The following is a 15,515-nucleotide window of genomic DNA, read 5'->3' on the forward strand; positions in this document are numbered from 1 at the left end:
GCTCCCTAAAATCTCAAGTCGACTCTACAGGACTGTGTACACGAAAGGACTGCGTACACGAAGAGCCAAGATCCTTGCAAAGTATCCTTCTCCTTAGACGAGGATGTATCGCTTGCTCTCGACCGAACTCTTGTCGCAAGAGGGAGTGTGGTAGATGTCTCTTGCATCCTCCACGAGAATGCCTCAAACGCGTATGCAATGAGCGAAAACCTGAGCGTCATCTGCAATAGCAAGGCAGTAACACATATGCAAAAGCAAAAGCAAAAGCATGGGCGCAAAGCGCAATGGCAAAGTAAAGGACCGTAAGCAGGAGTGCAACGCAAAACCTTTGCGCGATGCGCGACGGCAAAGTAAAGGACTGTAAGCAGGAGTGCAACGCAAAACCTTTGCGTGATGCGCGACAGCAAAGTAAAAGATAAAGATCGCGAAACTGCGTCCTTGAGTTAAATGTGTACTCGTATAAATATATATGATATATATATCCATATATGTATTTATTTAATTATCCTTTTTAGTTAATTGAACTCAATTCAATTGTCCAAGTCTTCTGTGCAATCTTCCCCTACCTTGAGGGGTTGCGGTCCTCGTATGCCAGCGGCGTAGGTAAGCACGAGCTCAAGCCACGAAGGGCGAGCAGGATCCACCGTTCAACCTGTGATGCTAAAAAGGTTAGTATGCCAAAATACAAATGAGAAGTGGGTCCGGTAAGACCTGCAGCAGTATCGGACCCCGATACGAGGGTAGGCAGGGAGCTCAACTCCCTGCAGAATGCAGAAGAGCAACAGAGGCAGCAAGGCTTCCTGCCTGCAGGCTGCAGAGGTAAGAACTCTGCACTCTGCTGACCAGGGTGCCAGAGGCAGGGAGGCTTGCTCCTAGACACCAAAGATGTAGAGGCACGGGCAAAGGCATTGCACCCTGCCTGCAAGGGTGCAGGAGGTAGGGGCCTCACCCTTGCCGACAAAAAGCCACAGAGGCAGAGGGCTCATGCTCCATGCATGCTAGGACAGAAAAGGCAGGGGAGGGAGCAGAGGCTCCCTGCCGAACCTGCCTCAACCTGAAATAGGACAGGGGGCGCAGCCCCCTGCTGGAAACGAGACAGGCAGGGGCTCTTCCCCTGCCGGCCACTAGATCAAGGCAGGGGGGTGACGCCCCCTGCCTGCAAACAAAGGAGATGCAGGGGGCTTCGCCCCCTGCCCAGAATCCAGAAGGCAAGGGGGGCTTCTCCCCTGCCGGGGAGCATAAGAAGGCAGGGAGGCGAAGCCCCCTGCCGAAAAACATAAGGCAGAGGAGGCGAAGCTCCCTGTCGAAGACAAACCAATGGCAAGGGGGCTTCGGCCCTTGCCGAAAAACACAAGGCAAAGGGGTGAAGCCCCCTGCCAGGAACAAGATGGGGGCATGGGGGCAAAGCCCCCTGCCGAAAAACCACAGGAGGCAGGGGGTAGAACCCCCTGCCAAGAAACAGCAGAAGGCAGGGGGCTTTGTCCCCTGCCGGAAGACCCACAAAGAGGCAGGGGCAGCCGAAAAGGTGGGCCGACACAGGGAGCTCCGCTCCCTACCGGCAAAACAAGAGGGACAGGGGGAGCGAAGCCCCTTGTCGACACTGCAAGCGACAGGGGGCAGAGCCCCCTGCCGACAAAAAGAAAGGAAAAGGAGAAGGGGAAACGAAGAAGAAGAAGAAAGATGAAAGAAGAAGAGGAGCGTACCTGGAGATCGTCGACGGCGGCGTCGGAGAGAGGTCACAGGTGGCGGCGGGTTGACAGGGGTCTCCAGCGAGAGAGAGGGTGCAAAGAGAACGAGAGGTGAGGAGGGTTTCGTAACCCTCCTCCTACCTGCCTCGCTGTCTTTTAATGACAGCGAGAGGCGGTGGCCTCGGGTCGGGTTCGGATCCGGCCCAAATCAATTCAAATATTTTTTTTCCTATTATTACAGTTATGGTTGTTTATATTGAAATTTAATCTGATGTGCATGTTCATGAACATTTAAGGTATGATCATATATTCTTAATTTATAATCGTTCATATAACATGCATGTTAATGAACATTGTATATTATAAGGTATGATCAATGTAAAGTAAATTGTTATACAAGTTGTTTGCTTGTATAAGCATGATCGTGATTCCAGGTAGTTGCAGCTTTTATGTATGCATGTGGGCATATGACATGGTGATAATGATGTGTGATATCAGGACGTGTGTGGCTCGAGTGTGAGCTTGGGTTCGGTAGAACCTATGGGTGCCTGTAGTGCACCAAGGACAGAAAAGATATTCATGCACATAATTGTCTCGTGGAGGCCAGGCTTAGAGTGTGAATAGTGGGTGTTTGAATGGGTCAAAGCAGACTAATAGAATCTTCAGTGGAGAGATTGGGCTTCTGAGCCCGGGTTCGTGTGCTGTGAGCATATGTAATTTAATTGATGATCCTAATAATTAAATAGCACCCATGACCCATTCAAACCAGGTTTATTGGATTAGGGACCACTTTGGAGAGAGTGGGGGTACACATGACCGGTTGACCGTTTGGTTTTTGGAGAGCAATGGCATCTCCCTGGTCCTCAGTCTTCGATCGTAGAGATCCCGAACTACCAGGTGTCCTAGGTGGTATGTCCAAAATATCTGCAAAGTAAGAATCGATTTCATACTTGACCATTAGGAGTTTCTCTCGGTCACGGACCGCTCCAGTGGAACCTCGATGTGAGGTTGCAGATTCTTCAATTCAATGAGGTTAATAAAATACATAGCATAATAAACTCCTCATGGGATTGGTTGAATCGAAGTTAGGAACCCAAGAGTATACCTTCGAGCAGGAGGAAAGGTAAAACATAAGAAATTAGAATGAAATCATTGTAATATTTAAGTTTGTGGATAAATTATTATTTTATTGCCATAATGCATTGTAGCATATTTATTCTGAAATATGAATACAAGCATGATTAATTATATAGATATAAATTGTGCTTAATTCTGATATGTTATGTTGCATGATTTAAATGTTATCTGAAAAATGTGTCAATGCTTATTTCTATGATTGGAATATTTGCGTTCACGTATTTTGGTGATTACCTACTGAGGCTGTGGATTTATGTCTCTACTTATAATATTTCAGGTAATGAGTAAGCTGAAGGGTAATGACAGTAGGCTCGGGGTAGCGTCAAGGGAGTCACAGTTCTTTAAGGCTTTTGAGAGGAATTGATACATTTTGTTATTGTTTGATTTGTTTAAGTCTTGTAGACTCTGATAATGGTTGAGACTAGTGTTTGATTTATTCTAATGCAAACTATGTTTTGATTTAGTTATTCTAGTATTACATGTATATGTTGTATCTATAACTCGCCCAACGCTTGAACCATATTTAAAAAGAGTTTTCGTTGTGTTCTTGAAAATCGTGTAAAAGTGTTTTAAAAAAAAATCCCTAGAATTAAGGTTTCAAAAATTGGGGCGTTACACTAACCAAAAAAAGAGTACAAAACTAGTAAACTCAATGAAGAGGAGTATACAATGTGTAGAAGAGAAAATGAAAAACAGAAAAAAAAGCGAAGTAGAGATTGTAACTAAATTGAATGAGATAGGAAAAATGATTATTGACTTAGCAAACATATTCAATATTACAATAGCAATGTGTATTTTCAAAAGAAAGATGGATACAACATATAAGAGCGGATCTAACTTGATACAAAGAGATAAGTTGTTTTTGAGATGAAAAAAAACTAATAATGTAAGAATTGTAAGGCTATACTAAGAGACTATATTTTTAGACAGCATGGACTATTAGTTATTTACGGGTACATAAAGAATAAGATGGTAAGCAGAGAGATTCAGAAAACTCAAGCATTAGGTGACAACTTTTAAGATGCTACTTAGAAAAAAATAAAGAAATTATGTTGAAAAAAGGAGTAGGTTTGAATGATACATTCAAATCATCTTTTCAAGCAAATGACAATACATCAAGCAAGTTATAAAGCAGGCAGAATAAAAAAAGAGGCTTTTATGCAATAAACAAAAAAACTTGGAGTGGAAAAATTCAAAAATCAGTAAAAGATAAAGGTATACTTTAAGAATGGAAAAATATATAAATTACAACAGATTTAGATAAATAAAGGCAGCTAACAAAGAGGGAAAAAAAGTCATAAGGTCAAATATGATGTGTATGACAGAATGTATACCAAATACAAAGTGCAAAAGATACACGTAAGTGAGCCAAGGATAGGGAGAGAAAAGCTTGATATTTGAACAAAAGTGTGTTAAAAGATGAAAAATGGAAAGGTTCTTGTCGAACATGATGAAGAAAATATTCTTGTAACCTTTGAAACAAAGAAAGGAAAAATAAAGTAAGAGAGAATTTAATTAGGGAATGATTGATAGAATTAGTGATAAAGAAAAACTAGCAATGAGGAAAAATATAGCATTGCATCTAAATGGTATTCCTATCAAATTTGAATTTTAATAGGTAAAATGGGGATAAAATGATTAGTAAAATTATTTCATAATATTTTATTTACAAGAAAAAAATGTCCAAAAAATTAAGAAAGAGCATTTTTAGTTCTGTGTAATTCAGAATTGCACTAACAATAGGATTATCAAATTTATGAGTTATACCATGAAAGTTTGAAAGAAAATAATTAGCAGCATCTATCTTAGATATTCATGGAATGATAGAGAAGGTAGAGGATATTCTGAAGAGGGGAAAAGAAAAACTTAGACTTTTTGTGCTACATAACATACAGTCCCTCCACCCAGGTTTTTGCTTTCGTCTGGTTTTGGTGCAACAAGCTCTTGCAGCAGATGATATCTAGAAGAGGCACTCTTTAGGCTGGCACTGTCAGCTTAGACACACAAGTAAACTTGGACAAATCATAGCATGTGTTCACATACTACATCAAGATTTCATCTCCAGGTTTGCTTTATTGGCTAGACATCAATCAATATGCCTCTCTCTCTCTCTCTCTCTCTCTCTCTCTCTCTCTCTCTCTCTCTCTCTCTCTCTCTCTCTCTCTCTCTCTCTCTCGCTCTCTCTCTCTCACACACACACACACAGGCACATTTACTGACATAACCACACATCAGGGGCCCAGACATACAGAAGCCTTATGGTGGTAAACTAAAACCTGACCAAGGAATTAGAGGTAATATCCATTAACGTGAATTTTCACTTTAGTATCACAGAATACTTCTAGTGTGTCAGATGAGCAGCGGTAACACTGTTGCTGAACCTGATTCCTGATAATTCTACTAAAAGCTACGTCACATAGATGCAGGTGCAGAGAGTGCGGCATGCCAATTTCAAAAAAGATGGGTGCGGGGTGCATATATATATATATATATATATATATAAGGAGAGAGAGAGAGAGAGTCGGACAGGAAGTGGTGTTTCCAATGGGACAGGTGAGTAACACGTAAAAACCTGCCATTGGGAGGAGGACAACAGCTGGAAACAGCTGCTAATACCCCATAGGCTGAGGAGCAAAAGGAGGAATCCAACCGAGGAGGGGCTTGCGTCTGATTAGCTAGTTGGTGAGTCAATAGCTTACCAAGGCGATGATCAGTAGCTGGTCCGAGAGGATGATCAGCTACACTGAGACAGAGACACGGCCCAGACTCCTTCAGGAGGCAACATTGGGGAATTTTCCGCAATGGGCGAAAGTCTAGCGGAGCAATGCCGTGTGAAGGTATATATATATATATATAGAGAGAGAGAGAGAGAGAGAGAAATTGGTAGCTGCTCAATCCATAGGTGCTCAACCCGCACTCAATCACGCTGACTGTCCATCGCGCGTGCAATGGATGGTCAGCGCTAAAAAAGTGAGCAAAAAATGCACAAAAAACACACTTTTTTTACCCTTTAGCGGCGCTTTGAAATGCCGCTAAAAGCCAAGCAGGGACACACAGCATTCTAGTTTTTTGCTTTTAGCAGTGTTTCTAAGCACCGGTAAAGTGCTCTTTTTGCCCGTTTTTGGATTTTTGCATGATTTTTTTTGTTTTTGTGTGCTGACCGTCCATCACGCGCGCGATGGATGGTCAGCGTGCTTGAGCTCGGGTTGAACACCTATGGATTGAGCAGCTACCAATCACTATATATATATATATATGTGTGTGTGTGTGTGTGTGTGTGTGTGTGTGTATGTTATGTATTTATCTATATAATATAGATAAAACTGGACTTGGTTAGGGTTAACCCAATCCACTTTCGGATAAAATAGACCTCAGTGTGGTTGACTTCACTTGATACAAAGGAAACCGTCGCACCCACATCAGTGCGGGTGCGACACGGTGCGTTGCCCTTTTAAAAATGTCCATGTTAGTTGTTACATAGACTAAAAGCTTTCAGTTTCTCCTCTTAAGGAGAGTGAAACAGACCAAAATATCAAGGCATTCATTATGGCTCCAGGTTGAACATTAATTTTTAATGTTTTTAACTGCATATAAATTTCTAACACAATCAACAAAGTACGTGAAGTATAAGATCATCATGTATTGCAAATTTTAAATCTTGTTTCCATACATCTAGCTTGTGCTGATAATCAATGGCCATATGTTACCTAAAACAACTTTAAAGATAGTAACTTCTTGAGCCATCATAATTATCAACCTTGTTTTTAGGGAAAACAGTTATCTACCCTATAGTTCATATAAAGCTGAAAATAACACATTCAAGACAGAATTCCAATGAAATGGTTGTTGCTATCAGCCCTCTGAATGAATAGAATATCACCAAGAGTTCAAAAAGTAACTATGAGATCATGAGGATAATTAAATGTAGTGCTGGGGCTTGATGGCCAAGGACTACCTTGATCTTCCCAGCAGAAATCGCCCAGTTGTTGATTCCTTTTGTGTGTTGAATCCACCACAGTATAGAACTGGCAAGTTAGGAGGGAGAGATGCAAGGTGTTGCCATGTAAGCAAAGCACTCCGTCTACGAGCTCGAGGGCTGAATTCATCCATATTTGTGTTTACAATCTGGAAACTGAATCCAGGAGGCTCAACTCTTTTGAGTTGAAATGTGTGGAAAAATAAATGTCAAAGAAATAAGTTATCATAAGTTGCAGGCTGTATGACCAGACCATGTCAAAGTACAGAGTAATATATGTGGATGCAGCAAGACAAAAGGATATCGCCCATGTTGCAATGCATGGAACTTCAGATCCCCATGATATGCTTCCAGGAACAGAAGGTGACTCAGACAGCCAAAATGTTCCACCATCTAAAAGCTCCACCTTCAGTAAAAGAAGAAGACAGTACTGCTTAGGAAAGAGTCACAGTAACAAGGGGTTTATGGTCGTTCGCTTGTAATAGCAAGCTCACTATGAGATCCTGAAACAAAAAATATGAGCAATAACTCATGCAGAAATAGGACAACTCAGTACCTTCTCTTTATCATAAAAGATGGTGCAGTACTGATCTGTGATGTCTTGTGATCCTTTCCTTGATATTCCAAATTGTTCATAACCTTGAAAATTTAAAAGATCAGTGAATATTCTCATTTTGAATCAGCAATTACATGATCTCTCTCAATTGATCATGATCAAGGAAGGCAAACATAATACTAAGCAATATATAGCAACTTTTAATCCATTGAATCAAACCTTATGTATGTAGTAATCAGCTTCAATGAAATGCAAGAACATGAGTTGGGGACTTGGGGTTCTTACTAAAACATGCTATTCAATATTTTTCATGTGATTAAAATTCATAAGCAACTGTACCAGTGGTAATCTAGACTTTGTAGCACCAGGCACAGATATTGAAAATAGAGCCAAGTTAATGATATAAGGCCCATAGGTGGTCAAACTAGAAGTTGAAGAGACAACACTGGTGAGCTGTTTGTCCTTCATAAGTTGATTTGGTAAAAGTATCACCTATGAACACCAGTAAGCATCTACAATCTATATATAGAACATAGTCACCTGTATTGCTCAAGGCAATTTCTCGGCGAGGTTTTTCCCAAAAAGTGGTTTTTCTCGGAAAAATGAAGTTAAAAAAATTGAAAAATATAAGTTATAACAAAAAAGATAAGAAAATAATAAAAATTTTATTATTTTTATTGCAAAAATATAAAGAAACAAGTTTTAAAAGGTTTTAAAATATAAAATAAAAAATAGAAAAAGTAGGATTAAAATATAAAAAATAAGATTTTTCCAAAAATATCACCAAATATCATGATATTATTGTGATAGTATCACAATATTTTTAATTATGGCGATATTTTGTAAATATCATGACATATTGCCAATAATGTCAGCTAACCTTAAATTACCGATATTATCACAACATTTTCAAAATATCGGCAATATCGGCGACAGTGATATAGAATAATGGACATTGGACTTGCAATAAGAGAACAGTCATATGGTTTCATCTCACAAGGTGGCCATTGAATGAGATTTAAGCAGAATTTAATGGATGTTGTGGACCAAGACATCAGTCTTTTTGGTAAGGACTGCAAGGTCATTCTAGAGACCTGAAGGAGAGACATAGTGCTGAGAGTTGGTCATATTATTGAAGGCGAAAGCCAACGAAGAATCTTGAATTGTAAATTTATGGATTCTCTTTATGTTTGATATGTACAAAGAGATGAACTTATTTCCCTAGCTGTTAGAGCAGTATCTGTAGAGATGGTCATAGAAAGATCTGGAATGATAAACTTTCAACTGTGCCAAATGCAAATTAAATATGTTACTTTTTAATGGACTGATTGTTCACCCCCAAAAAAGGATAAAATGGAAAAAAAAGGAAGTCAAAAAGGCAAGCTACAAATCCATGAGGCATTGTATACAATTGATGATGAAAGGCGGAATAATATGAGAAATTGGATAGAAAACCTTACCAGAAGAACAGCTGAATCTTTTTTAGTAGATCACTTGGGTGTTTCACTATCAAAGGAACTCCATAGTTTAATGTTCTGGTGCTTGTTAAGGCAATGTTGGGTTACTTACCCCTAGGCAGAGAGCTCAGACTGATATGCATGTTCTGTGCTGTGTTCTCGGCTGAGATTTATAGTGAAAATTCAGATTAATTATTAGGAAAAACATTAGGGAAGCTTTGAAAGATCCTCCTGTAATATATTTTCTGATGATATGATGGTGCTTTGTAGTGTAAGACATACAGGAAAGGTACATGATCTCATAAAATAAACAGGAAAATGCCTCAGGAAGGAGGTCAAAAATAAAAAAAATTGTCTGACCTCCTCCCTTACATGCTCAACTAAAAGAGGTTCACAATATCCACCATTTTGGATTTGGTTTTGATATATTTTTCATATCTTTAATAAAATTAATCACCTTGGTTTACAGAAAGCTCAGTATAAAAAAAGAACAGGAAAACTTGTAATGAAGATATAAACAGTTGTAAAAAACTGGTTTCATAAAGGTGCTATTTTTCAGTTCAGCTGTCAAATTTTCATGTCTTTGCAAGGACTGTCGATCTAGTTTGAAAAGAAGGGGATGAGATAATAATGAGAAAGAGGTGTCGCACAAAGGCAAAGATGGAGAGGTCACTCTTGCAAATACCTATGAGTACACCAGATTTACTAATGAAGACATAAAACAGCTGTACAGAACTGGTTTCCTAGAGGTGCTATTTCCAATTCAGCTCTTGAATCTTCACGGATTTGCAAGGAATGTTGATTTAGTTTGAAAAGAAGGGGATAAGATAATAATGAGAAAGAGATGTTGCACAAAAGCAAAGATGGAGAAGTTTCTCTCATAAATGTCTACAATTAAATCATTCTTTATTGAAGCTACACAGTTGGAAACTTTTCTTAGGGGGTTTAGTGATAAAACCGACTATAGGAGTCGGTTCACAAGCGCACCTACACTTTAAGTTTCTAAAACGGAAGCAATCTGGACTTTACAACAAGGTGTCAATTTTGAAAATATATATATATATATATTATCGAATGCGACCTGCAGTCAGAACACTATAATATTCTGTTTTCCCAACTTCCACCAAACTCCAATATCACAAATAGATTGACACTTCAATGACGATCTAAATAAATACGTTGAACAACACTTGCAGTCACTAAGCACACAAAGGAACTAATACGGCAATCAGTTTTGTATTTGCACGTCAGTTTGACGAAAGTCGTTCAGTTATTGACACCAACCAGAGGTGTCAAATCAAATCAGTCAGACTGGATATGCAGCATACAAAAGCGCACCAGATTCAGGGGCAGCTCGGATGATGAGTTGTGAATGAAGGCAGCGATATCCAGGGAAACGCTACCAGCATTTTCTCTGTGACACTGATTTTCAGAAATGAAAAACCAAGTAGGGCAACTTGTTGTTCGCAATTAACCTGAAGCAATTTGCAGATATGATTTCAGAAAAACCCAAAAAAAAAAACAGTCCACGAAATTCAGTTCAAGGACAAGTTAGAGCAGATTTCCACTTAACACGATTCAGAAAGGGTATAGCCCAACAACAATCGTTTGACATTGATTTCAACAAGCAAGTACAGCTTTCTTTGGTTGAATCCTATGTCACATGGGTGCGGGTGCGGGTGCGGGGATTCGGCACTTCCAAAAAACCCGGGTGCGGGGGTGCGGCAGGGGCAAAAATGTAATATATATATAAGGGCGTCCGGGGGTTCCCCCGACGCGGGTTTTTTCAAATTTCATTTTATATACAGCTGCACGATAGCGCACCCATCTCGTCAGGAGAACAGTTAATACTAATAGCCAGCAAGGCTACCACCATCATTATCATTTATTATGAAGAGAGAAAATCCTTTACGAAAAAGAAGGATCAGCAAGGCTACCACCATCATTATCATTTATTATGGAGAGAGAAAATCCTTTACGAAAAAGAAGGATCAGCAAGGCTACCACCATCATTATCATTTATTATGGAGAGAGAAAATCCTTTACAAAAAAGAAGGATCAGGATTGAAAAGGCAGAAGCAGCAGCAGCTGTTAGCAGAATTTATTTTTTTTTAAATTCCGCAGCCCATTTCATAGGGCAAATTTTTTTTTTTTTTTAAATCCAAAAAAAAATGGACGTAAATGATCCTGGGTGCGGTCAACGCACCTAGGATCGGGTTGACCGCACCCGGTGCTGCACCCGCACCCGCGTCGAGTCGCGTCGACGCGGGTGCGGCACCCTGCTAGCCGAATCCCTGTGACATAGGTTGAATCAGACTTGAGTCACAGGAAAAATTAAACAGCGTTCACCCATTTTTTTTTGTTTACCACAACATTAACAGATATATTTTAATCACACAGATTAAAATCCAACTCATGCGCAATGTTCAGTCCACAGGAAATATATCAGCACAGAAAATCACGGACAGATTGAGAATCACAAACAGGTTGTTGTCCGTCTCAGCACAGGTTAAAATCTCAAGAACAAAGAAAAACACAGATGATCAGCAATCGATAAAAGAACTGTTACTGCCGGGGGTTCAGATTCAAATCAATCCGCAGCACCACTGTCAACTGGAACCACGAACAACAGCACGCAATGGAGTTCAGCAGCTCCAATGGATGGCATCCAGCAGATGCAAATTCACGCCCAGCGCTAGTCGTCTAGTACTAAATGGGTGTCAAGGGTCCACGCCCAACACCAGCTCCACCAACCGCAGGGTCAATTGAGTTCATGCACCACCGTTCAGGCCTTCACGCTCGAACCACTCACAGCCACAAGTTCACGCTGTCACAAGCTTGTTCACAAGATCCACAAGATTTCACAGCTCTCACGGTTTCAACCTCCACAAGCTCAATAATCTCACACCAGATTCACTATGCTCACAAGTTCTCTTCTCCAAGAGAGAGTCCAGCCATCATCCACCATTTTTCAGAAAAAGGGCAAAAGGGCCCTTCTCCAAGGTAATAAGTGCATATGGGCGCTCATTGGACTCTTGGAAGGTCCCCTTCCAAGAGGCCAATGACAGACCCAAATTCGAATGTGGGCTCCTCATCGGACCTCTTGACTGCCCAAACACAAGAGGCCATGAGTGATGTGGGTCTACAAACCAAAACGGATCCAGATCTAGACACAACAACAACAATGCCTTCATCCCAAAACAATTGGGGTCGGCGATATGAACCAACAAAGAAAATCATTCTGGGTCCTCCACATGAATCCTTCTCCTCCATTCATTTCTATCCAATGCCATGTCCTCAGTGAGGTTCAAAGCATTCATATCCTTTCCTATCACCTCCATCCATGTCTTCCTAGGCCTACCTCGACCTCTTTTAACTAATATATTTTCCCATTTCTCCATCCTTCTAACTGGAGCATCATTAGGCCTTCGTCGAATATGTCCAAACCACCGTAAACGATTCTCTCTCATCTTATTTTCAATGGGTGCAACGCCTACCTTCTTACGTATCTCCTCGTTCCGAATCTTATCTTTTATTGTATTTCCACACATCCATCTCAGCATACGCATCTCAGCTACACTCATTTTTTGAATATGATGTCTCTTGGCATCCCAACATTCCGTACTATATAGTAAAGCGGGCCTAATAGTCATCCTATAAAACTTTCCCTTCAACCGCAATGGCATTCTACGATCGCACAACACTCCAGTTGCACTCTTCCATTTCATCCACCCAACCTTTATCCTATGATTTACATCTCCATCAATTTCTCCATACTTTTGAATGATAGATCCCAAATATTTGAAAGAATCATCCACCGGTATTTCTTGCTCACCAAGCTTCACTACACTCCCATCACTACTTCGTTGCTTACTAAATCGACATTCCATGTATTCTGTCTTACTCTTACTCAACTTAAAACCTCATGCTTCCAATGTCTGTCTCCATAATTCTAACTTAGCATTAACCCCAGCTCTAGACTCATCAATCAAAACAATATCATCAGCAAACAACATACACCACGGCACATTTTCTTGAATTGATCTCGTAAGCTCATCCATCACTATAGCAAATAGGAAAGGGCTTAAAGCAGATCCTTGATGTAACCCAACCGTTATAGGAAAATTGGTTGTTACCCCTCCACAAGTGCAGACATTGGTTACTACTCCTTCATACGTATCTTTAATTATACTAATGTACTTGAGAGAAACACCTTTCTTCATCATTGTCCACCAGAGAACGTCCCTAGGTACTCTATCGTAAGCCTTCTCCAAATCAATAAAAACCATATGCAAAACTTTGTTCCTCTCTCTATTTCTCTCAATAAGTTGTCTAAGAAAATGTATAGCTTCCATAGTTGATCTTCCAGGCATAAAACCAAATTGATTCTCCGATATCATGACAATCTTCCTCAACCTAGACTCAATCACCCTCTCCCAAAGTTTCATAGTATGACTCATGAGTTTTATACCATGATAGTTTGTGCAATCTTGTATATCACCCTTATTCTTATATAGAGGCACCAAAGTACTCTTCCTCCACTCATTAGGCATCTTATTTGTTCGCCAAATCTTGTTAAAAAGATTTGTCAACCATTCTAAACATTTCTCTCCCAAGCATTTCCAAGCCTCGATAGGTATACCATCTGGGTCAACTGCCCTTCTTGATTTCATTTTCTTCAAAGCTTCTGCAATTTCTTTCTTTTGAATCTTGCGTATGAAGTCACGATTCATCTCATGAAAAGGAATGAAAAAGTCTCCAAGATCCTGAGCATTATTTTCATTAAATAGCTTATCAAAATAATCTTTCCATCTCTCCTTAATCTCCTCATCTTTGACTAAAACGCTTTGTGTTTCATCTTTGATACATCTAACCATACCCAGATCCCTCGATTTCCTATCTCTCATCTTTGCAAGCCTACAAATATCTTTCTCGCCTTCTTTGGTATCCAACTTGTCATAAACCTCCTTATATACCTTATCCCTCGCGTTCTGAACTACTTTTTTAGCTTCCTTCTTTGCTATCATATACTTCTCCAAATTCTCATTATCACGACTTTTACTTAGATATCTATAACACTCTCTTTTAACCTTAATAGCTAATTTGACATCCTCGTTCCATCACGATGTATCCTTACCTAGCGGTGCACCGCCTTTAGACTCACCCAATACCTCCTTAGTCACCTTTCTCATGCCACCCGCTATCTTATTCCACATAGATTCTGAATCCTCCTCGAGACACCAATCAACTTCCTTAACTACCCGCTCTACAAACATTCCTTGTTTAGCTCCTTTCAGTGCCCACAACTTAATTCTAGAATCTATCCTATGTCTATCCCTTTTGCGGCATTGTCTAATTCTAAGATCTAAAATTAAGACTCTATGTTGTGTAGCTACACTTTCTCCCGGTATAACCTTACAATCGATGCAACAACCCCTATCTCTCTTTCTAAGTAGGAAAAAATCTATCTGACTAGTATTAACCCCACTTTTAAATGTTACTAGGTGAGACTCCCTCTTCCTAAACCAAGTGTTTGCTAAGATCATATCATAGGACAAACCAAAATTTAAAATCCTTTCTCCACTTTTGTTTCTTTCTCCTATACCATAGCCTCCATGGATACTCTCAAATCCATCCCTACTAATACCTACATGCCCATTAAGGTCACCGCCGATGAAAAGCCTTTCTCCATAAGATATCCCTTGTACTACTCCATCTAAATCTTCCCAAAATTGACGCTTAATGGAATCATCTAAACCTACTTGAGGTGCATAAACACTAATAATATTAATAATATCCGTACCTAATATTAATTTAATAAGTAAAATCCTATCACCCTTCCTACGGACCTCAACTACATTATCTATAAACTCACGACTCATAACAATCCCTACTTCATTCTTATTCCTATTTATTCCTGTATACCAAATCTTATATCCCCAAGGTTCAATCACTTTTGCTTTCTCACCTACCCATTTGGACTATTGTAGACATAAAATATCAATCTTTCTCCTACACATAACTTCTACTAACTCTACCAACTTACCAGTTAAAGATCCTATGTTCCAAGTGGCTAACCTAATTTTATGGTCTTGGACTAACTTCTTTACCCCCACCCGTCCAACAAAGTGAGGGAACCCTTGCCTATTTGACACCACACCCAGGCGCTGGTGTGACGCGTCGCTTCCGGGCGACGACCTAGCAACCCTTGCCCATTTATCACTGCCCCCGGGCCTATAGAGTACAGTGCGTCGCTCAGTAGGGAACGCCCCAACGAAATTCTCATATTGGTTCATATTCATAGGGTATGACTAAGTTTTTATGCTGGCTGTCACAGGCCTACCGCAACCCTCCTCCTTTATCCGGGCTTGGGATCCAGATCTAGACCCAAACACAAAAAATCAAAATCTACCCAATTAACCCCATACATCCTCTAGTGCCACAAAACAAATCCTACAGGGCACTAGAACTATCCAGATATGTAAGATCCGGCACCTAAAAAATAAAATAAAATTACAAATGTTTTTATGTATGTTTCCAAAAAACATCACAAAATTGGAACCATACATCAAAATGAAATTTTTGAGATGCATAGAACAAAAATATCAGAAAATAGATATGTATGAAATGACATTTTTACCCTTGAGATCCCTTTGGACCCAAATGGCCCGGACTTTGGTTGGATCTTCTAGAGTATATTT

The 15,515-nt window shown here is 39.9% G+C and overlaps 1 protein-coding gene across 1 annotated transcript in view; it reads right to left on the reverse strand.

Annotated features, from left to right (window-relative positions):
• The window catches only part of LOC149849160 (DNAse I-like superfamily protein), a 44,263-nt gene that overhangs the window by 26,054 nt on the left and 2,694 nt on the right, over nucleotides 1–15,515 (reverse strand). Inside the window, exons 3-5 of the mRNA XM_090013474.1 lie at nucleotides 7,358–7,440; nucleotides 7,105–7,207; nucleotides 6,781–6,994 (exon numbers count right to left, since the gene is read on the reverse strand). Of these exons, the coding sequence (XP_089869600.1) occupies nucleotides 6,781–6,994; nucleotides 7,105–7,207; nucleotides 7,358–7,440 (400 nt within the window). The remainder of the gene's footprint in view (nucleotides 1–6,780; nucleotides 6,995–7,104; nucleotides 7,208–7,357; nucleotides 7,441–15,515) is intronic.

Source organism: Nuphar pumila, chromosome 1 (assembly GCF_984573655.1).
Source record: "Nuphar pumila chromosome 1, dmNupPumi1.hap1.1, whole genome shotgun sequence".
NCBI classification, from domain to species: Eukaryota; Viridiplantae; Streptophyta; class Magnoliopsida; order Nymphaeales; family Nymphaeaceae; genus Nuphar; species Nuphar pumila.